The following is a 23,764-nucleotide window of genomic DNA, read 5'->3' as shown; positions in this document are numbered from 1 at the left end:
ATATAATATCGATCGATCGATTTCCTTATACTCTTCCAAATGGCTTCAAATTTTGTGCATGACACCATTTTTTCTTTTTCATTGTTTCTCCACCATCTTCATCTTGTTTTCTTTTTCTCTCTTTTCATCTCTCATCATATAGCATAATGACGTTTATAATAGCAATAATAATTATAGCAGTCATTACAGTGATCGTAGTAATAGTCATAATAATAATAATAATAATAGCAATCATCATAACCTTAGCATTAGCACAGTAGTGGTAATCGTACAAGGAACCTGATACAATGCGCGAGAGAGACTGCTCGGCAGACGGACGCTTTCTGCTCCCGTGTTTCTTCCTTCGTGTCTGTTGGCGTAGTAACTGACAACAAGTCTTCGTCGTTATTATGTTTCGTATGGTATTGTATCTTACTGTCAACCCGAAAGAAAGTCCAATGGTAGATACACTGTCATCCATCAGTAGCACGCTTTCAATTATGGTAAGAAACTCATTTGAGCAATCGGTGGCCGATTTTTATGACAGCAGACCCATCACAATGCGGTTGAAATCAGCGACACATTACGACGCATCGAGCTATTACAAAAATCCCACAAACTGCTATTGTTAAACCTGATAAATGAGGTTGTCATACAAGGCTCATAACCTACCATAGTCACGTTCCGATCGTCTGTTATCACGGTACCACCAAGAAACCACTACACTGGGTTGACCAGCAGACAGACCATATCACCGGATATCCCGTAACCTCTAGAATAAAAAAGAAAAGTTAACGACCTCAAGTAATCTAAATGTACCCAAAAGCGGCGTGGGCATTCGCAACGTGTTGCTAAATCCTAGTTTCTTTCTAAATTTATTATCGTGCCGTTTTGTGTACGGATGTTGCGGCACAACCGTTGGACATTTTACTAGCAGTTAGTGAAGACCTATTGAGATACAATGTGTTGATCGCAATATCTGCTCGGATTTGCTCTTTTTTCAACAATCCTTCTTAAATCCAATCTTAATTGCGCACATTTTTGAACTAAAAATTTTCATAAAAATGAAGCAATGTTAGCAGCACTGTAGCAACAAGTATAGAGTGATGGAGGGGCCCGAGGCGAGGATGAAGCGGGTAAAGACTGTTCTTGTGGTTGAACCTTAGCATCAGATCACTACAGAAATTGCTAGTTCTCTAAGTCCTTAGTGGCTTTCACAAAACAGACGCGCCCCGTAATCAGGCAACGGGAATGATCAACAACATCACTATCACCGTCGCCAGTTTTCACAGAAATGTGTACGCTTGTACGAAGCCTATCAATAAGCGGAAGGAGAAAAAGCTCGCGTGTGTGCCCATGCCAGTTTCCATTATACTCCATGAAATGATGCACCACAAGGGTTGCAAGATTTAACGTCGCGGACAGTTGAACTACGTCGATATGGACAATAGAACCTATGGAGGCGCTGTGGCCAAAGACGACGGCCCTTCCAAAGCGCCGTCTCTCATTTGTAGTTCTTACCAAATCCGTAGCACCTCATTTTTTAAACCCAATTGACTTGTCGCTAGCACAAATATGTAGCAGTTATGATATTGAATGAGCATTAAAACTTTGATCGACTCTATAACTATATGTAGTATACCCATGTGCTTTCTTTTTCTTGCCTAATATGATGTCTTCGACTAAACACCATTGTTGTAGCCGTATACACATCCACTCCTGACTGGTGCATCCTAAGCATTTCAGAGGCCATTGAGGGTCGACATCCATGTTTCCTCGGTCGTGCTAATTGATAAAGCGGTAGAATCATGGGAGCCGTCAAGTCAGGTTACAGGTGGCGCGTAACTCATGTTCAACCATCGTGATAGAACATACTTCCCATAACGTAGGAGTATTGCAGAAAACCGATAATTTAATTCGGTATTTCCTCCTTTTTTCAGTGTTAATGTCACTGGCGTTGATTGTTACAGAACTAACTTCATCTTTTTGTGCTTCTTGCTCATTAACGCTCATGGTGTCTTCCATTTCACAGTTTCACGGCCGTCCTGGTTGTCATCGCCACTATTTTTTATTTGTTTCATGTCGTCTGCTACAGTTGATAGCTCCCGTTCACCGTGTCTGATGAAGGTTCTCTTTCGCGCATCGAGGAAATTGGGGATTAAAGGGATGGGTAAGGGGTTACGAGGACGTAAACGCACAAGCGCTACTTAACGCCTATCCACCATCTGATGGTGATGATGGCTTGCCACCGAGGTGTTAGACGCGCCTGCGGAACGCACGATAACAGTCTCGGATCGCGCGCCAGAATCACTTTTCGTCGTTGCTGTTGTTGTTGTCTTGGAACTCGGCCGTCGCTCGCTGAACAAATGATCGCCCTCGAGGTGTCGAATTGCTTCGACGATCGTGTCAAGGTTCTGGCGCGATGTCACCGCGGGGTTTGCGTGTCCAGAATTGACAGAACTGACACCAGAGGGCGAGTGGCACCTGGACGGAATGGCAGACCTGTAGGTTAGGCAAAGGTTGGCAAAAAAGAGCGAGACGAATAATACACTCATGAATATATAAGCGGCGTAATGTGGGTGTAAGCGTAAAGGCCGTGCGCAGGTTAAATTAAACCGAGGAAACAGGGCAAAAAATGTCAAGGCAAAAAAACAGGGCAAAAACAGGCACTGTATGTTTTAGTTTTGCTCAAAAAGCAGGAAAAACGCGCAATGCGCAATATTTGGCAGTGCACGTTTAGAACATCTATATACAGTTAAAATTATAAATTCTACTTTCACTGTTTTTTCTGACGTTTAGGATGTTAATTATTGCTTTAGGCAGCAGGCTTTTGGCAGAAACGAGGTGTGTCTACGATTGGATTTGCACCTAGATCACCATGTGTCCCTAAGTTTGACAGGCAAACACGTTATCACTTGACTATAAGAAGGACAACATATACTTATACTTTTTTTTATTTCCTTCTTGACATATGAATAGTAAGGTTAAGAAATTTTCATTAAAAAAACGTAGACACCTCCAAAGAAGAGCTTTAAATGTCATATATGTAATTAACCCAGTTGAAGTCTACGTTTCGGCTGTAGATCCGTTTGTCATCCAGTGCAATATAAATAAATACTCACCGAAACGAACAATCTAAATACTTCCTTTTCACGATTTAACCCACCCTACACAGCAGGCTAGAGAACCCTTTATGAAACTTTGAGAGGTCCATGACAGCTTACCACGCATTGCACAGAACCTTGACTAAACCTACGCTGCTATAGAAAAAAATATTATTGGAAAAAGCTATTTATTAAACAATTTTCAAAGACTGTGGCATAAAAGCTTCTATAGTGACGAACCTTGGCGGTGAAGGTGCCGGCGTAAGTTGCTGCGCAGTAACAATGTTCACCCCGTGGACAGGCAGAACAACAACTGACGGCTTCGAAATAACAGTCACTTCCTGCGGTTGTGGCAGCGTGATGTTGACAGCACCCGTACCGCAACTTAAATCCTGAGGCAGGTCGTCGGTAACCACAAACTCCTCAGTGACCTCCTCCTTCATATAGTCCTCATGTTCATTTTCAGCTTCTGACGAGTGGTCAATTTCCTGTTCATCATCAACGAGCGGTACTCGGCCGTCCCTTTCATTTACCATCTGCTGCATTCGACGCTCGACATCTTTACGCAGTTCACGCTCGCGCTCGAGTTGGTAACGCAGGTCGGAGATGAGTTCGCGTTCACAGTGCGATGGACTCATGCCGATACCTTCATCCGCGCTCTCGACACTCTCTACCGTTCGTTTACGTTTCAGAGGCATTTTCCCACCGGCCCCGAGAGCATTAGCGTTGCCTCCTGTTGTCGTGCCACCTGAATCGGAGTTATCGGAATCGTTCGACGACACTGACCCCACACCATTCTGCGTTACGTTTCGGCGTACGCTGCATAGCTGGGACAGCAAACGCGTTTTCTCCTGCTCGAGTTGATATATGTATTCGGCGGTGTGTTGGAGGATGGCCGCCTGAAACAAGAAATAACGACACCCAGAAAACAGAAGAAAGTTAGCAAAAATTTATGTGAAAGAAACGAAGCTTTATGGGATCCATACATAGGTTAAAACTTCTTCTGATTATCTGTCAGCGCTAATAGATAATTCTGTTAGTTTGAAATAGACGCTTCCACTTGTATTTATTGCAAAATGCCTACCTTACTCATCTTTTCGCCATCACGTTGAGGCAGCAGAACTCGTAGCGATTGGAAACCCGCATTGATGCTCTGCATACGTCGACGCTCATTTGAATTTGCAATTTCACGGCGGATTCGCTTCTCCTGCTCGATTTGGGATTTCGGCGACACTACGCCGCGGTTTCCCAGCCTGGAATTATAATATATACGTTATATATAAATCGTAATAAGCCTGGAAGTTATAATGACAGCAATTGTAGACTCGTTTATTTTTCATAATTCTATTACGCCAACCTACAATTGAAACGTTGAACATGAACCACTATGCTAATTATGGGCTGCTAATTACATCTTTTTATTTTATTAAAGGACGCCACATTAATCAATACGTCCCTCAAGACAGATAGTAATGAATGATGCGTGATTTGGTCGAAATGTTTTCGGTAAAATGTTCGAAATGTTTTCGTCATAATATTTCTTTGAGTAGCTAATAAGCTAATCGAAGCAAGGCTTCGTAATACTACGAACTGTATTTGTAATAACAACAGTAATAATCCTTTTAACGGTCTAGCAATCTCTTGACACTATATTCGACAGATTTTAACTTAATTGCGTTTATAGCTTTCGTACTCAAAACAGTTGTCATACAGCCGGGCGGGCGAGAGAACAGTGTTTTCTACCAGGGCTATGTCTTCAAATTGATCTCTTGAGTTGCGCGAAAAGAGACAAAACTGTTTGCAAACGCTACTGAAGCCAGGTGTCTTTTATTGATTTTTGGCCTTTTGCCTCAAAGATACGTTGATCTAGTGTTCATTACTAGTGGACTGACGAAATCTACTCGATAAGCTGATAAGTGTCATCAAGCCATAAATAGGAATCGAATGCTACACCGCAATACAGTCGAAACCCCTTGCTGCAGATAACGACTACTAACATGTGGTTAATTCTCCGTAGAGAGAGCGAAAGCGCCAACTAGAGAAGGTATCCAAAAACAGGCCACAGTATCATCCACAACGTGAGTAGGCCAAAAGCAAAGTGGAGAACAAATCTTTCCATTGTCGGTTTTTGTCGCACTGACTCGACTTTGACAGCAACTGGTTCTCTTCTCTCCGGGTCCTAAGGAAACAAAAAGACAGTTGAGACGGAGAAGCGGGCACCGAAATGTCAACATCAAAAATTGGCCCGTATTCTTGCCCTTGAGAAGGCCACAGGTGGTTGAATCCTGCCTTGCTATGACCAAAATAATGCAGCTGAGAGGATGTAAACGACAGGTTACAAGGGCTCGGGCAGAATGCCGTTGCTTTTTCCGTTGAGCTTGCCATATAAATGCGTAGTCAATTCGAAGCCAAGTGAACTACAAGAACGGAAGAAAGTGTTGCCAAAGAAGGAGTACTGTTCCCCGGTTATGGCATGCCCGAGCTCATAAAAGGGTTTTGAACTAATAGATCGTCGAAGCGCTCACGAGGTGACAAAGTCCTTTTCCCCGTGCCCCCTCCCCCCTCTCCCTCCCCATGAAAAAAATGTTTCAAGTTGCCACTTAAGTTTCAGTATCAATTGAGTCAGCTGTCTTTTTTCATGAAACGAAACGTGTTTACGCTTGGTTTCCATGTTCCTGGGTTTAGTAGCAAAACAGGTTTCCACTGCACTGTTATGGGTAATCTTTTGCACTACAAGTGTATTGGCCCTTCCATCAATAATTTCATGTTCTACAATTCCTTTAATTATCACTTGTCATAAATTATTCCAGGTTTGTTCTTAGGCAGTAAAGTTACTGCTGAATATGGCCTCCAGTTACATTTACCCGATTATTACTGCTTATACTATCACGACCACCACCCATTACTCGTTCATTATCGAGTTAAGGACGGTCCTACCAAGTATTGTTGCCATAGACTGTTGTAACCAGGCTTTTTATGCAAGTGACGAATTGCGGTCAGCTGTTCTGCACTTTGCTTTGTCCCACCAACTGTCGTTTTACTATTCACGTCATCACTTAAATGATCCAGTGCCATAACCTCCGGGATGATTATAGTTGTATAACAATTCCTAAAGGGTTCGCCGATGTCGACTGCTGTGAGGACCAGCAGATGAATGAATATGTGGTGATGTGTCAAACCAGCATAAATATTTTAAGCTTAACGTCCCTGCAGTACTCTAGTCAACCATTGCTGCGTCAGACGCCTGGCTTTCACCACGTAACAAGATGTCTACATCTGGCCTGGTTCCTAAACCGCGTTACGTGTCCCTAGGATCACTAATCAAACAAGTTATCATTGCGCCATGACGAAAACGTCAAACACCGCCGTACATACACGACTATTGCCATTAATGCCACTGCTCTTCAAGAAAAACATATCGACGAAAACAATTTACAGCTGTGTGAGCTACCACCACTGCCCCTGCTGTTGTTGATGATAGAATCGTCATCACCATTGTTATATGCTACACAGGCGCCGCCGTTGGATCATAAAAATATCGCCATTTCTATGCTCTGTCCCACCGACCATCGTCTTGCTATTCACGTCAACACTTAAGTCATCCAGTGCTATGACCTGTATCACAAATAATTTCAGAGGGTATGGGGAAAGCATCAGCTGATCGAGGTTCAACACAGACAAAAGGGGCGGAATTGGAAGACAGATGGCCAGAAAAGAGTGAGTGAGATACAGGGTAAACTTCTCTCCATAGTGACTGCTCGGTTGTTTAACCTTGTGCTTGGCGGCAATAGCAGCAGCGCCGTCGCCATGCCAGTGTCCTGGACTCATAATCATCCAGTAGTTCTTCGGAAGCTTTTTTATTTTTTTAACTACAGAGATTAATAGTGGTTATGTAGGCGCATATTAAAAACGCTCTCCTGAAAAAGGTCGATAAGGGCGGCACGCGCGTGATATAATGACCGACAGTGCACGAGCAAGTCCGCAATAAGCATTCATTGCTATAGTATCTTAGCTAGTACTCGTTAAAAAATACGGACAAACCGGTGACACTCTCGATAACACTCACGGTTCGTAAAACGTCGACGCAATCACAGGTAACAACGACGTTAGGCGGGTCGCTGGTAGATATTTAAATGGCTAGTACGCCCAATAGCCATAGACGGTAGCAGCGAGAATACGCAAGGACATAATCCATAGATTAAATAATATAAGCGGTGACAGCACGTGTTTCGGCCATTAGGTGATGGCTGCAGAGGTACGGGTTGGGCGTCGGGGTGCTTAGCTGCGAGGGAGAGAGATGGTCCCTTTTGGATATAGAAATAGCAACTGCTCTAATATATTGTTCATTGTTAATGCAGTAGTAATAGTAGTTACTACTCGTGAAGTTAAAGAAATTACTGTCTGTAAAGAGACTATCTGTCAGACAGGAGGCAAACAGGCTGAAAAAAGCAATGACAGACTTGGAGGAGAAAACGCAGACCATTTATGGTGACGAACTGAGTACTATTTTTGGTCTGGGTTAAACACACTACAAGTGCACGTACTTGATAAACACTTAACAAATAGATCGTTTGGAAATGATCGATGGAAGTCGTTGGAATACCGTTTGTTGGAACTATAAGCTATTGTCGGAGGTTACTACCATATTAACGCGTTCATGTATCTACGAAACGGGTTCAATAATCGGGCCTAACAGTATAAGCACAACATAGAACCTACACATAATTCAAGTGGCAACATCGACTAACAACAAAAAACAAAATTCCCCAATAACATCGCGCGATAACTAGCAATCTCTCGAACAGGTCACATTATGCCTACAAACTCGGAAGTTTAAATCCAGTAAACCGATCTCCTTGGATTATACAACATTTCAGCAACAGTTAGTTATTTTGTGCTGTGGCGACAAAGCAGTTATCATCAAACACAACAATGTTATTGTAAAGAATGAGCACGGTCAGGTCGGTCGTCCCTAACGCAGCACAAAACCGTAAAGACAAAGCTGCGCGTGAGCCTCAGAATAAACAGTCATAGTAATACCAACACAGATACGTAAGTGACGCCGGTATTGGACAGTCGTTTCCACTCACAACGATGCCGCCAACAAGATCGCGTAACTCATGCATATACCTTACTCGATGGCAAACAAAACCGCAAAACCTCGTTTCCGTTGATCGATCAGCATTAATGTTAGCTCCGACAGAAATGACACCGGCACCAGCAACGCAATGAATGTACGCAGAGGCAGTGGCTTCATATAGACTGACCCGTTCAATAACGGTCTCCTGCTGGCCGTCACCCGTCACCCTCCAGCCACCGCCGAGCCGATCGACTAGAACGGATGTTTGCGTCAACCGATACAGCAAGGAGAAGAGCCAAGCCTCTGTTGCACGCCGGGGCGTAATTCGGCGGCGTAATACTAACCATACATGGTCGAAGCAGCGACAACCAAACGACAGAGGTATAAGGACGCATCCACAACCGTCGCAGTTGTTCTATGGGTACGAATAAATACTTCTCATACTACTACGATTAGATCAGGCAACAGCAGTAACAGCGCCAGCTGTGAATGGCGGTGACGACATTTGTTGGCGTGCGGTCCGCCAGCAGCTGTTCTCATTGGTAGTTGTCCAAAATTGATTATCATCATAGTGATGATCATGATGATATATTCTGACCGATTAATCTCGTATAGTCTCACAGTACTACTTGTTACAGTGCCGGAAACAAGAAAAGGAATGTCGCGTGTACAAGGGAAAAATTAGCGTAGTAGGTCCAGTAGCATGGCTCCTCACGGTGATAATAATAATATCGAGGTGTAATCATTATAACGATATAATTATACGCAACACGGGACCATCTCTGGTTGACATATGATTGTTTTGATATACCTGAACTTGATCTTGGTCTAAGAACGTGACACCATGTTTTCGAGACATTCTGCTAATGGTACTTCTTAGCGCTTCTTCACTCTTAACATTGTATGGAGCTGGTAAAGCACCACAGGCATAGGAACTCAACGCGTATCTCTAGATTACCGTTTGCCATGCTTAACCAAGAAATATCAGATAAATATCGTATCTATCGCAAAAGCATCTAAGAACAGCTGGTAGCTACCTGTAACCATAAAACAGGGGTGTTTAAACATCTCAACTCATTTAGACACTTCTACTAACCCACGTTGAATATATGGTGGTAACATTAACGAACATTTAAAGAAAGGATCATTTCCTCTTCTTAAATGTTGTGTTGGTTCTGACACAACATGCGTCGCGTGCGCACATATACCATATAGCGTACATAAACGGAACGGGTAGTTCGCAAACTGGCACAATATTACGTACAATCATCCCACACGCAATTTTAGTTGAACAAATACGATTGACGTTTATCTCAGCCTTCAAGCATGTAGCCCATCAGCACTAGACATTTTTCCTTAGCCTCGTGACCGATCGTAGCTATAAATATTATTAGGCAGATATTAGCCGATGCTAATACATGTAATTCGCTTTGGCAGATTCGATTGATCGATCGATCGTTGTCATACAGCCCAAGAATATATACTAAAAGGCACAAACGGATGATCTGGTCTTCCCCAGTAGCTCAGTAGCTAGCGACGACTACTCGATCCGCCCGCTCTCCGTAAGACGTACGCTACGACGAAGGTCATCTCATCCAGTGCACAAGACAACAGCGAGAGGAGTAATTCGTAATAATTGATAAAGAAAGAAAGCTCGGTAGCGACAACACAGCAACAGAGTCTGCAACATGCAGCAGCATCGTGGCGCCGTTCTACGTCAGAGAGCAGGTACATAATAGGAAGCTAAGATTGATCTGGACAACCAGCGTCGCTGCTGGTCGAGAAGTTTAAGGCACGATCCGATAAACTATTAGCAATGACAGGTATAGTGTCACTCATTAATAGGTAGCCAAGGTGCCACCCTTATGGAACCATGCAGGCAAGCTTTACTTAACAAGTAAAGTTAAAGTCTCTATGCGAAAGGCTAAATAGTAATATTAATCAAGAATCTTAAACGCGATTCTCTGTTCGTCGGGGGTTAAGCAAGAGAATCGTCTGCAACTTCTAACTGCACAAATAATTGCACTGCAGCAAACTTTGCTATTATATCTAGAGTGTCATTTATTTGATGGGTATCGACTAACAACGAACTATGGTTTAAGCACGACGACATGACATATGCACGTATAATCTCTGTTAGGTGATAAAACTCCTAACCGAGTACTACATATTGCTATCATCAGACAAAGTATAAATAAGCTGAAATTTAACACACTGTGTATAACAATTATTGCACTGTCATCGCGTTCAGCTGTTACATGTTCGGCTTTCTTTATTTGCACCGTTTTACCTTTATTGAGCCTGTATGCTAGTGCACAAAAGTGGAAGCCGCACGATCTATTTGTGGCCTGTCTCTCGTGCGAATTTTAGTTCAATTCAAAGAAATCGTTGGACCGACCCATCCATTACACCGCAGTTCGAATTTGATTAACGCTAAATATTAAGTTCGGTTCAAAACGTTTCTTCTCCTCTTTTAAATTCATTGTTGAGCTTACGATGTCAGTGCAAATTTAGCCCACGAACAATGCGGCAGAAGGCCGCTATACAGGCCGGCGCGAGGCCGTCCTAGCGACCTGTTTTAGGTTGGAAATATTCTAAAGTATTCGTTGAGTTGTCTTTTCCTATAGGAATTCTTCCGTTGTTACAAACGGACCAGGACACGCTAGCGTACACATGGGACACAAACTGAGTCTGTTTTTTCTCGAGATATTTGTTAAACTATCTACTGTTTGAAAATTTTATCGGGACGCATATTGGGTAACTGTCGTTTGTCTGTTTCGTCGACACAACAGAAATATACCTTATCAAAAAGCATTTCGTATAATACGCAGTTAACTCCGCTCAGCTTAACTAGGTTTATAATGTAATCTTGAATATCATGAATGTAGTGCCACATCATCTGTGGTATAGGCGGAAAAATAATTAAGAGGTCTCTGAGAAATAACAACTTTCTACTGAAACCAGGTTCCGTCGTGGATAGTTGAAAAACTTGATTTTTTTAATCTAATATCATCAGCCAATTTCGTAATTTAGAATCATTATAGTAAATATTGTAGAAACGACAAAACGCGAAGAGAAGATAGCGCGGAGAAATCACTTACGTGTACAGTAGTTCTGCCATTGCTACAAGGACGTGTGCGCGCAAATTTCTGGACAGTAGAGGTCCGTTTTTTCTTTTTCCTTTTACTTTTACGTTTTCACTTACAAAATGAAAAACTTTGCGTCTCCTCGTCAACGGCAACAAGTATGCCGTGCGCGACAGAGCTACACTGAAAACAACGGGGGCAAGAGCCGTGCGGGCACTAATGACAACGTGGCGACAAATTGCCAAAAAAAAGGGGGAACAACAACAACAACAACAACGAAGATTTGCACAAAGGAACCACACTTTGCGACACTGAAGAAGAGCTGGATCGCCGTAGACAAATTTTGTTGTTTGTTTTCCAACAGACAAGCCGCCTTAATCTACATGTTGTCGCTGCTTGTCAAAACACTGGAACACAGTCCGAACTGCGCGAACCGCAATAGAAACTGGCGCAAGTCTGGTGTCGCTGAGCATACAAGTAGTGAACTGCAATCTTCTTAGTAGAATCCCTAATATGACTCCGATGTTCGGCTCTACTCTCCATGCGGTCACCGGGTCATGGCTCGCTCACCGGATCTTTCGTTGCTAGGTATTTTGATGACTAAGATACACCATGTTAAGATAAGAAACCGCAAATGCCTGCATTCTCACTGGCAATATACAACAATAAACTCGTACACTCAAAATATACCTGATGATTGATTGTAAATTAAATCGAAAACGAAATCTGTCTTGTTTTCCTTAGAGCGTATCGATTACGCGATAGGAAGCGGCCAATGAAAAGTCAGTTTTCGTTTAGCCACGCCGCCACTGCTGCTAGCTGTTATCGTTAGTTTGTATGGCTGCTTAATCGGTCGATCGGTTGAAGTGGATACAGCTGACGTGCGCGTCATACGTATACCATGGATGAACAGATGTACGTTGAGTATATCATATGTTTGAGGAAGAGGAGGCATTCTACCGAAATCGTTATTTGATACTAAGTAACAAAAGAGAGAAACACGAGGGCAATGACTGCTCCTCATGTGTAGTTGTTGATCGTTTATTGCAAGTGTAAGCAACGTGCATGGAAACGGAACTGTACTATTTCGTAGTACCAATTAATCATAGGTATTTTCGATGTGTACGGATCTCGTATGTGTGGATATGGCGAATAGCATATGCTCGTTAATTTTTTCACCACGCAAAGCATTAATAGCTTGTAAATTCATTACATATGTACGTGTGTTTGGAAGCAGTCGAACACAAGATGGCATATCGAACGAATATGCAATACTGCACCATTTAGCTATGTCTGAACAAATGTCTTCCTAAAATACCTTCTTCATTATTATAACGGTGTAAATAACAGCAAAATTCAAAACAAGCATCGATCGTACAGAGAGATCGGACACCAACTACACAGACTTCAAATGTACTGCGTAGTTTTTGCTCCTTATCTTTTGTCCTCTACCAGTTTAGCGTCAAGTATCTGTATGCGATCTTCTTTCCCACCTAACCTCAGTCAACTTAGAATAGAAAATCAAGCAAAAAAGCTATACGTGTACATTCTACGATGTTATCCAACTTCTGTAGCGCGATACCTTACGACTGAATGATTCTGCTTTGTGTAATACGCCACTTCACGTGCATTCACAGCTGTTGCTCGTGTTACTTTTGATGCTGTGCAGGTTGGTACTGCCAATTTGATTTTATCGGTTTACACTAGCACTGTCGATTGACGTACCTTTTTAGTAATTGTTGTTATAATTCGTAATAATAATAATTATTGTTGTTGTCGTACTTACAATGAGAAATTCACATATCTACAAATAAATAAAGTAAATTGTGACTTTTCAGTAGTTTTGGTGGTCGTCTTGCAAGTTTCTAGTAAATTTTCGTACAATTGATGATTACCTTGTGATTGAGAAAAGTGAGTTAAGTTATCTACTTTCTTCGGGTTCTTGGGCAGACTGTTTTTCCGTGGGCTACATTTATCGCTACTTTGCTGCAGCTTGTAAAACATGCACGTTAGCGATCATAGAATTTTTGAGTCTTTCGTTTACTGGCTCTTACGGTTACTACTTTTATTAGAATAATACAACTGCTACCCTATTTTTCTACATTAATAAAAGCTGCCGTTGTCACTGGAAATGGGCGGCGATCTATTTCTTACGCGCAATTCCATTGGAGTCAAGCAAGTCGGGCCGGATTAGCGTCAATGGCCGGCTCTTCCCGCAGTAAACATGTCTATTTATCCATGAAACGGCAACTATCGCTGATGCTAGTTGCTACGACAACCGATCATACTGTTTTCGTTGTTCACCGAAGCAGTGACAACATCAACAGCAGCAGCAGCAGTAACGAGCAACGAATGGCGGGCTTTTCAAGGTCATCCGAGCATCGCCCCCGGGCCATGGCTATTAATGCCGCGGCAACGACGGGCTGCGATGTCGTTCCTTCTGTCCATTGCTATCGAGCTGTTGGCTATACACCAGGTAACAGCAAACTGCTGCTAAGTCTGTTGTGTTAACAGTCGACTAGGAGTAACCCTCGTTTCCTTTTGGCTGCTTCCTACATCACATATTGATGCTACTCTATGTACTTGCCGCCGTTGGAGTAGGGTGGCAGCGGCGGCCACGACGACGACAACAACAACAAGCAGCACCAATTTTCTATACAACGTCAACAAATCGGCACGGGCAACGACAACACCATCATTAAAGCGGTGCATTCGGCTTCGTATCGTCGCTTAGGACCGCCAGCCATTCGCAGTAGCCGAACTAACTAGCGAGCAGCAACAGGCACACGCTCATACACACACCCACGTGCACATATCACACAGACACACAAAGATATTCACAGTAAGTCAGTCAGTCAGTCAGTCACCCAGCAGCGATAGCAACGATGCTGCTAGAAACGACAATAGACTGACGTCGCCCTGACCCATGTGTTTCTTTCCTACATCTCGGTGTCAACACCAAAAGCAAATACAGCAACAGCAGAAGACACGAGCTGTAGCACAGTGAGCCTACTCACTGGCTTACCGGACTTGTCCTAGTCATGGTGCGTCAGTAATGTAATTAATAGTCACGCGTGCCGGAGTCACGCTAAGTAACGAAGTACCAGAGAAAGTCAAAGCCTCGAACTGCGGGGCCAAACCATCAGCGATCGCGATCCACTGCAGCTACTGCGTCGTTGAGTAGCAGAGTTGTCTGTGCTGCCTCTGGGTAGTGCCGATGCGTGAGACGGACGCGCGGCGCGTGGTAGCCCCAGGGGCAACAGACACCAGCGGCGGCGCCAACAAGGCTCAAGAACAGCCGATAGTCATTGGTGATCTAGAGACGATCTTGACGGCTGTCGCGGCAGAAACGTCCAGTCATTCGAGCAGCATCACCACGATGTAGCGAAGGAATCATCACGTACTGCGTTGCTGACGCCGCCGCACTGCTTCGCTTGTTTCTACAACAGCCAAGCGCGAACAGCAGGCTGAGCACTAAAACCACAACGCAGTCTATGACTGCGGCTACATGTGAACGACAGCTGCAAAACGCCGGCGGCCCTGATGGCCGCCGTAACCGCCATCGTCGAAATGAGACCTAACAGTCAGTATGAACAATTTGTAAGCGGTTCGAGCAACGCCAGTTGTGACTGACGTTGAGCGTCAACGAAGTCGATGAAATACGGTACGTAAAGGTGATAAGGAGGAACTGGTAGGCCATGCCGGTTAGTTCAGTCACCGCTTGTTTGTTATTGTGCCTGCGACGATAGGTCGTAGCAAAACGCTTCATAAAAGACTAGGCTGCAGGATCTGCTGATTGCAGCGAAATGAGAGCTGCTTGCGACAGCAAGTTTACCAACGGCACTGTTCCGACGCACAGAGTTAGTTTATAAGTGTTGGTCATGTCATCTAGTACGAGAGCGTGGCCAATTTCTTGTTAGCCGACTAGCTAGTGTCAAGGGCAACGGCAAAATGGAGAATGCCCTGATTTATACTATTAATTATATCATTATTAATTATTATTACGATATTCTCCTACGCGTATGGAAAATACATATGACAACGCTGATTTGTGTTTGTGAGTGTGCGTGAAAGAGTCGATATCCCGTAGTGTTATGGACTGATACGAATCTGCATAATACGCAACAAATAATAAATTAAACGATATCAGGTTTTTGCAAACAAACTGTGCCAGACACAACACAGTAAAAACCGTTGGGAAGTGAGGACATATCGAACGAATCGTATGCAATAGCATCGGTAAGACCTAAACTAACATTATAACTACAATAGGTACAGTAATATATCTAACCGCAACACAATCTATTATCTACAAAGTAATGCAGCTATATTTAACAGTCCATCAACAAATCATCTCTCATTAAACCTGCGTGACTGCCATGGACTGCTTGCAGCCCGCCACTGTTGAAAGCTCAGAGCACGTGAACAACAACAACCAGCACACCACCATCAACGCCGTCAGCAGTAACAGTAGTAGCAATGAAGCGCACTTCCTCGCGCGCAAAAGCTGTGTTGGCCTCGGCCTCGACCTCGTGTAGGCCGCATGGACACTGTCGTGTGTGACGGCATGACTCTCTCGTCGGATCCACGCCCAGCGTCTTCGTACTCGCCCGCAAGAACTTTGCCGTTGTTACCGCCGCTCCAAAAGGCCTTCCTATCTTCCACCGGCTTAAAAAGGCTGCTTGAGCCGATGGCGTCGAGCCCTCCTCGCCCTGCCTTAATACCTGAGCCTCGCCACTCTGCCGCCAACGCATCACGGTTACGTTCCTTCCTCCACAGTGGCTCTCACAATCCACAACTGCATGCCCGCCATCGACTACTGAACGCGGTTGTCTCGCCGCCCATGCAACCGATTCTGACGTCAGTTAGCTGGTGGGTAGGAGTACGAGGTGGGTGAACTGGAAGAAAATAACCCCCAAGCCCATCGTGGTTGTAATGGGAGCAGTAGCAGCAGACATGCGGGTGGTCGTAGGCCTCGCCGATGGATGGTCCGCACGGTGGCGTCACCAACGGCAAACACAATGGAGCTCCGCGAGTTTCGAGAACCGGACCGCAAACTTCGCAGGCCTTTTAGATCTCATCTCTTTCTTTCTATGTAGAGTGTAAGCAATACGCGTGTATCGACTTGCCGCTATCACGACGAAGGGATTCCGTGTACTCGGATCAGAGCCCGCCATCGCCAAACGTTGAGTAGCGCGCAATGCTGGTAACCGCGTACTCCACATTTCGTACGTAGATTTTCCCCGTAAGTAGGCGGAAAATAAAGACATAAGGAGCAGGTGTATAGGGGCGTACTGTTCGCATGTGGACTTCCGATGAATATGAAGATGTGTATGGATGAGTGACATACGATGCTCCCCGGGGAGGGGAGGGGAGGAGAGGGGGGTGAAATATTTTAAACAAAAACAAAGAGGTAGGTGATTTTAGCAAAAGAATAATAGAAAAAAAAACAAAGTATACTCATGAATGATCGGTACATTGAGTACGTCATTGAAGGTGTAACGTACACTCATACATAGTTGTCTTATTATTAGCTGCTAAGGAGTTCCCAGTCGAACATCAAACATCATATATAATATCAGAACAAAAAATGGTTAGCACTTTAAAGTACTGTAGGATCGATGGAAACAGACCACCTCCGTATTTTCAGTAGCAAGACAATCTCTTTGTTGCCTATTTCTCTGCCAAACTGTTCATGCCTCTGCCGTAACCCTCTATTTTTTTTACACCACTACAAGTCATGCAAGAGTTTCTAAATCTGTTAACATCACCGCGCAGCCAGGACGCCATAACAGCGCGTGCCACGGGGCACGCGAGTTCGGTATTTCAGCAGGTCCAACTATTGAGCGCGTACGATCACGACGTAGCTAACCTAGCCATTCAAACCTAACCCAATCAAACAATATTTGTCACCTATCATCACACTAGAGGTAGTTCTCCGCTGTCCACGTTTGCTCTCTGCTGTACAGCACACCGTCACAGGTCTGTGCCAGAGTGGCAGCAAAGCGCGGCGGGCAGCCGGCCGGCCAACTTACAACGGTAACAAAACCACATGGTTCGGACCAACGTATCAGCGGAGGTACAAATACTCCGATACCGAACAACGGCAAACACACACAGCTCGTCATCTAGCTTTCTCTTTCTGTCTCCCTTTCTCTCTTTCTCCACATCCCACCCTCGATCTCGTTGTTTCTTCGGCTGATCCCCCTACAAATAGCGCGCGCGCTGTAGATTCCTGTGGGCCGCTGGCAGTCATAACGGCCATATCGCGTCTCTCTAAATATATGCGGAAAAGATGAGACGGCTGCTCATGTCGCAGCTACTGCCTGCATCTTACATCCGCTGCCTGCTGACCGCTGTCATCACAGTCAGCATCCACATCACCATCGCCATCATCATCGTCAACGCTGCAATAGCTCTGATCGGTGGCAACAAAGTGCCAATAACGGCAGCATCGACCTATCTGGTTCGATAGCTTTCTGTCAAAATGGTTGTCGCACGTAAATATACAGCTTGTCGCGTCGTCTTGCTCTGCCCGCCAAGCTATTAAGGAAGCTCATACTTTCCTGTGCTCTAACATCCGCTGGTTGACTGATTGATTCATAATCTATCCACTAGGGAGGAAGTTGGCAGAAGCTATTTGAGCAGCTGACTATCCCGGCGTTGTGGAACTGTTTGAACCAGTGCATTTCATCTGGCGTTGTCGAGAAAACAAGTTCCCGAAATGGCGGTCAGTCGTATTCCCACATCTGCCGACTTCTACATATACATATCGATGTACATAAACATAACAACAATAGCGTACGGAACGACAACGACCATCGCGGGTTCGTTACCGCTTGCACCAACAAAAACAATTGTAGCCGTTTGCGAAGCATCTATGACCATTGGCTTCTCTAGGCGACCGGCTGCATACGCAAACAGGGCCAGGCCGGACGAAGAGCCTTTAAAGTAAACTAACATTGTAGTCTCTATGCAGTCGTATATACGCTAGTCGGTATAGGCGGCTTGCCGGGCTGCTGACGCTGCCGTTGTCGCCGGTCGCCGCTGTTGCCGAGGGGACGACAGCGAACCTAGCTGCCGAAGTGCCACACCAGCAGCACCAACCGCCGGCGGCGTCGCCGACTTCAACACTAGCAGAACGAGTGGAAATCGTCTAGCAGACACCGGGGCGGACCAGGATAATATATCGTGTCGATCTGTGTACCCGGATAGTGATGTAGATTCGGCTTACGAGTCCACTCGGTGCTGCTGCTAGCTCTACTCACACTATTCGATGGGCGTCCAACAAGCAGCGACGGTCCAGTTAGCTCTTGCATCCACTGTTTGCAGCCCGACTCGTCACCTGACCACAACTCGAATCCAAGATGGCGTCCAATCAGCTGGCGGGTCGGCCATTAGGCCTCGCTGGTCTTGGCCAATGATACTGTGGCGGCAGTCGAGCGGCAGTTGGACCGCAGGATGGGCCTGCTATCGAGGCGGCCACACTGAGAACGTCGCGTTTCTTGTGTGCTTTCGTACGAACAATGTCTACGCCCTACACCTGGCGATCGCTGGTCGGACATTTTGCCGAGCGCGACACAAATCTAACGCGAATGAAGATACCGCCGCCGGTCGAACAACCAAGCCGATCGGCTTCTCCCATCAGCTGATCCCTGAGGCACCACGTGGTCGCGCACGAAAAATTAAGGAAAAAACGTAATTTCGCGTAAATTTCACGCTGATCTAGGTGTCAACTGACATCAGCTGACGCTGAGCATCGATTTGGCTGCAAATCACAACAGGATAGCGGGCATTCACGTGCGGGACACGCTTGGCGCCAAACGGCGTCATCTCGATTTTGGGACGAAAATGGCAAATTTGACATGATTATGCTGCAAAACTAGCCCCGGCCCTAAAGCGATCCCAACCCACTAGCGAAATATAGGTACTAGCACGATATTGTTGAGTTTTGGCGCCCACATGCTTGATCAGCTGGGCGACACCCAGCAAGGGCGCCATGGCATCGGCGCGATAAAATGGGCACATTTGCCGGCCAATCTACGGTAACATGGGTTTCTTGCGATGCGCGAACGCCTGTTATCTATTGCGGATAAGGGCACGACACAAATCTCAACGAAAATCACAAGTTAATCAGCTGGTAGAAATTCAGCGCACATAACACACGCCCAAGCGATCGTGGCGGTACCCGCTGTTGCCATTACTCCGATCGGCTGCTCGCTTCGTGTAGGCACTACACACGTTTTTTTCTAGCTCCTACACTACTCGATCACATACACTGTGCGCTTGTACATTAGAAACACACGCGTTTTTACTGATTTTCATCAAATTCAAACTCACCGGCACAGGCTTCCGATAACTTCTTCCTCTTGTCGACGAAATTCCGACATAGCTCGTCTTCCTGAAGCGGGCTGCTTCTCCATAGCGGCTCACTGTGACCAGCGACTACTACGAGTACGACGCGACACAACGCGGCCCAAATAAGAGGCAGCACAATTGACACTCCGCACGCTCGCACCAGAAGAGTGTTGTGGTCGAAGAAACGACCAGAGCGGCCCAACAAACGAACAAGCGACCGTCAACGGCGAGACAGCGACGGCCAGCACTAACCACAAGCCCGCAGTCGCGATAGCACAACAATGGCTACAGGCGCCACAGCGGCTGCAGCAGCAGCACCGACACGCAGCCAGCCAGCGTCACACAAACAGACAGACAGATAGATATCTTTCGTTCAGCCGGCCGGTAAGTCGTCAGTTGCTCAGCAGCCAGGAGCCAGGAGACAGCCACAGAGCGCTACGAAGGCAGAAAGAATACAGCAGCGGCAGCTGCTGCTGCTGCTGCTGCCGCCGCCGCCGCCGCTGCAGCAATACACGCATCAGCTTTGTACGACGAACAACAGCCGTAGCGGCAGCCAGCACACAGCCAAATCGACACACTCGACGCTTGTGTATGAAAGCGAGCGGCAACGGCAGCGTTGGTGATCGCCGCAGCAGCAGCTTCAGCAACAGTCGTTGTGCGCAGCAGTTAAACAGTTACCTGGTCCCCCGACAACACACAGCCGCTGCAGTATGGACCAGCCATCTCCCACTCAGTCAGCTAGCCAGCCAGCCATCCTGACCGACTGACTGGCTGAGTCGCTCGCAGCAGCGGCAGCAGTCTGTTCAAGCACAACAGCCGCACTATACAGCGCGCCACACAGCAGCCAACGCCAACTCACCCAAACTGCTGCGCAGCAATGGCACAACGTCACCATCGAGTAGCGGCCACAGCAGCAGCCACCGACCCTCTACTCGTAGAGCTAGTAGAAGCGGCGCGGCGCTGCTGTTCTCGGGAGAACACTCCCGCCGACCACACAGCCACAATTACAATACACACTCACACTCACACACGCAATTCTAGCGGACCATCGGTTTATCCGACGGTAGCAGCTATGGCCGAATCACCACTGGCAGCAGCGGGCAACACAGCTGGTTGCGACCGCAGCGCCACCAGCCACAACATTAGCGAGACTCGAACAGCGCCACACATCCACAGCAGACAGCCACCAATGCAGAGATGTAGATGTACGCGCGATAGGCGAACGAGCACACATTGGGCAGCAGAGAGTCGGTTGTGTGTCTGTAAAGGGATGTGTCTCCGTGCGTGAATGCGCGCTTTGGATGCATTGATTGCGGGGTGAAGTCTTTCGAACCGCCGACTGGCCGTGTGTGTCTAGCTGCGAGTGTAGGAGGCACCGGCCGAGCCACTGGGCTAGCTTCTGCGATATCTCTTCTTTCTGCTCCCGCTGCTGCTACTCGCACAGTACACTCACTACTGACAAGGCGTCGTCTACAGACGCGAACCGTCGCGGCGTACATGGCATACCCAGCAAACCACGCACATGTACACACAGGACCAAGTAACAAACAGCCAATCTGGCTGCGAGCGTCAGCTGCCTGTCAGGAACAGCGGCAGCGATCATTAATAGTAGCCTTGTGATATTATACGGCCGGCCGTGTCCTAAAGTCGACAACTGGCGATTCAAAATGGCGGGCTGGGACGCCGCCCAGTTTCGGTTGAGCGCCGCAGAGGGCGCCCCTGTCAGGTGAACAACCTCACGTGGACTAGTGAAGGCCGCGGCGACAAAGAACCAGCAAGCCGAAACTAGCATGAGGGGTATCAAGATTAACCATATTATTGAGGGAGTGTCTATATATGCGAGCATGTGTCTACCACGAGGGCGACTAAGCAAGCGTGAAAGACAGAAAGGGGGCAAATAAAGCGAAGAAGTTTGCAGCGAATGCGAGAGTACGCAGGAGCAACGGGTGCACCACTACGGCTGGTGTTGTGGTCTTAAGCCGCTGAAGGCCTCGTGAGGAAGAAGCCTAGAAAAACGCCGATAGATGAACAAGTTGGGGGCAAGCACACAAGCAAATAGCGCTTGCTGAGCTATGTATATGTGTGTGTGCGTGCCTGTCACCTATCGTTGGGTCGAGAAGTGTCCATTGGGAGAAAGTTTTGGGCAGTATAGTATAGACGCTCTGGAAGAGGCATCGCTGCCTGGTGGGAGGAGGGAGGGGAACCGATGGGGGCTAGATAGCTCGGTGTTCGACTGGCGGGTGGACTTGACAAAAACCTCACAATGTACGGAACCTTATGAGAATTAGGTTGAAGGAGAAGAATTGCCGACGATATAATCATACATGGATTCGCGGCTTGTAGAACATAGGTGGCGTTGCTGTTTGTAATTATATGAAGGGTGCTGCTCCCTGCAGCAACAACATGAAAACATGGGCAAGGCATAACTTGCCGCGACCGTTTAAGCAGCATCTACAAGAACTATGTGGAGAAGGGTGCGTCTATGCCATTGGCCTGAGATACTGCTGGAATCGGATGGCGGGCTGCAATACACTCTGTTTGGCCTCTGCCAAAGCCCACTGACCCTGTTAAATGTGAATAAGTGACGCCGTAATTGACTGGATGCGTAGTTCTATCATAGTTCGCAATGCCCTAGCCGCCTAATAAGTGTTCCCGCCAATGCATCGCCAGAGCAACGTATCGGTCTAAATAGATCAGATCCGCGCGTGTAGCTCCCGAGTTGCATCGCAGAAAGATTGGCAGGTCCCAGGCTGGATTATGCCACACAGACATCGCTCATGCATACTTACACACGACCTGCTGATTGGTACATACAAAGTTGAACGTTTCCAACAAAACACAAGCGGGGAGGACGACTGATGCACACATACGTAGACGCATAAAAACACAAGCACACACAGACGGACAGCAGAAGCCAATGCCCTTCTTTCATCCGCGCGGCTGCCGGTAAGTGCCCGTCGTAGACCCTCCACCACTCTCAGAAGCCAAACCCACAAAACAATAAAGATCCATCCGCTTGTCTTGGTGCTACTCTGAGCACGACGTCTTGCCGTGCTCGAAGCTCGTACTGAACGTGCGCGCGCCCAACGACCTTCCACAATTCTCTATCAGCAACGTGAAAGACACCAATGAAATATTTAGTCAGATAGAAAAACGCAATGTAAATAAGAAAGCCAAGTGAGTGGCAGGTAAACCGTTACAGGTGGATGCTTGAAATAGCACGAATAAAATAAGTTATCGGGGTAATGCTGTGAAGTGACAATAATCAAATAGCATATTCTTTAAACAAAGCAGAAACAGCAAATATTGGGTTCCATCCCACTGACAATCGTAGTAAAACCGTAAAATTTTTTTGGTATGTTGTTGCCTACTGTCAAAGACTGTTTGCGCGATGCTTTTGTGATAGCTTCTTCGCTCTTTAAGCCAAGCTATATTGGTGGTGTGGATTTGACCCTGGGCGTGAACACATTGATTTTTCAGTAGAAATCTATGTAATAAAAAAGGCGGGAAATATATTAATTCCTTCAATGCTTCAAAACTGCTCGTATTTAGGCTACTATTCTGTGACTTCTCGAAGCAATCCTAAACAGTGATATCATGGCATGTTGTAGAAAGGATAACTGCGAGCCAGCTATACAAGAAGTTGAAGGACAAAAGCTTCTTCTTGGGCGAGCCACTTGTTGCCAGTCATATTCGACTATTATCACCACTGAAACATGAAAAGCAAAGAAACGTGACTAAATCGATTCTAAGTTTGTATTAGTAACAAAAAAGCATTCCAGGCCGACAATGTACAAAATTAGCGTTAATATTGATAATTCCTGCACGCACGACGACTGCTTTAGTTGGCACTAAACAGTAACACCAGATTAGGTTTGTTGAATTTTGCATTGATCGAAAGCTCCACTCGTTGAAAACGTCCTGTTTATGTTGGATATTCCTTTTACTTTGAACCGCAAAAAAATAGCAAACCAAATTAGATGTCCATAAGTTTTACAAATGCTTGTAGACAAAAGCTACAACAACGAGTTGCAATTTAACGTTTAAACTTATAATCCTTTTGTTGAAGATATGTTTATCTCTATGCGCGCATATTCCAGTCCTTGACGTAACTCCCTATGACTTCCTCTAAATACAAAAAACGGAAAAACATTTCG

General features: G+C 46.0%; 1 protein-coding gene across 7 annotated transcripts; it reads right to left on the bottom strand.

The window, feature by feature from the left end:
• Positions 1 to 103: 103 nt before the first annotated feature.
• Positions 104 to 20,153, bottom strand: crp (transcription factor cropped). Of its 7 annotated transcripts, XR_015313321.1 has the most exons (6): positions 19,590 to 20,145; positions 4,168 to 4,336; positions 3,324 to 3,982; positions 1,644 to 2,481; positions 652 to 751; positions 104 to 364 (listed from the first exon to the last, which is right to left on the bottom strand). XR_015313321.1 is itself a non-coding variant. In XM_022843372.2 (4 exons), exons 1-4 carry the CDS (start codon positions 19,670 to 19,672, stop codon positions 2,187 to 2,189), a joined length of 1,188 nt encoding a protein of 395 aa, XP_022699107.1. In that variant the 5' UTR covers positions 19,673 to 20,153; the 3' UTR covers positions 104 to 2,186. The 7 variants fall into 7 exon arrangements, 4 of the variants coding, with proteins under 4 accessions (XP_022699107.1, XP_022699106.1, XP_022699108.1 ...); XR_002683906.2 differs by having other exon boundaries at positions 104 to 751; positions 1,622 to 2,481; XR_015313319.1 differs by having other exon boundaries at positions 104 to 751.
• Between the last annotated feature and the right edge of the window lie 3,611 nt (positions 20,154 to 23,764).

Source organism: Varroa jacobsoni, unplaced genomic scaffold, assembly GCF_002532875.2.
Source record: "Varroa jacobsoni isolate VJ856 unplaced genomic scaffold, vjacob_1.0 scaffold_1060, whole genome shotgun sequence".
In the NCBI taxonomy this organism is placed as follows: Eukaryota; Metazoa; Arthropoda; class Arachnida; order Mesostigmata; family Varroidae; genus Varroa; species Varroa jacobsoni.
Note: the sequence above shows the minus strand (reverse complement) of the source record. Positions and strands in the feature narration are given on the sequence as shown.

What these genes read in the sequence shown, in the direction of transcription:
- crp (XM_022843371.2), bottom strand. Translation starts at nt 19,672, where the DNA reads ATGGAGAAGCAGCCCGCTTCAGGAAGACGAGCTATGTCGGAATTTCGT. An exon ending in ATGGCGAAAAGATGAGTAAG is followed by an intron (nt 3,983 to 4,167) that starts GTAGGCATTTTG and finishes TTCTTGTTTCAG; the next exon opens with GCGGCCATCCTCCAACACAC. An exon ending in CCGGCACCTTCACCGCCAAG is followed by an intron (nt 2,482 to 3,323) that starts GTTCGTCACTAT and finishes CCTAACCTACAG; the next exon opens with GTCTGCCATTCCGTCCAGGT.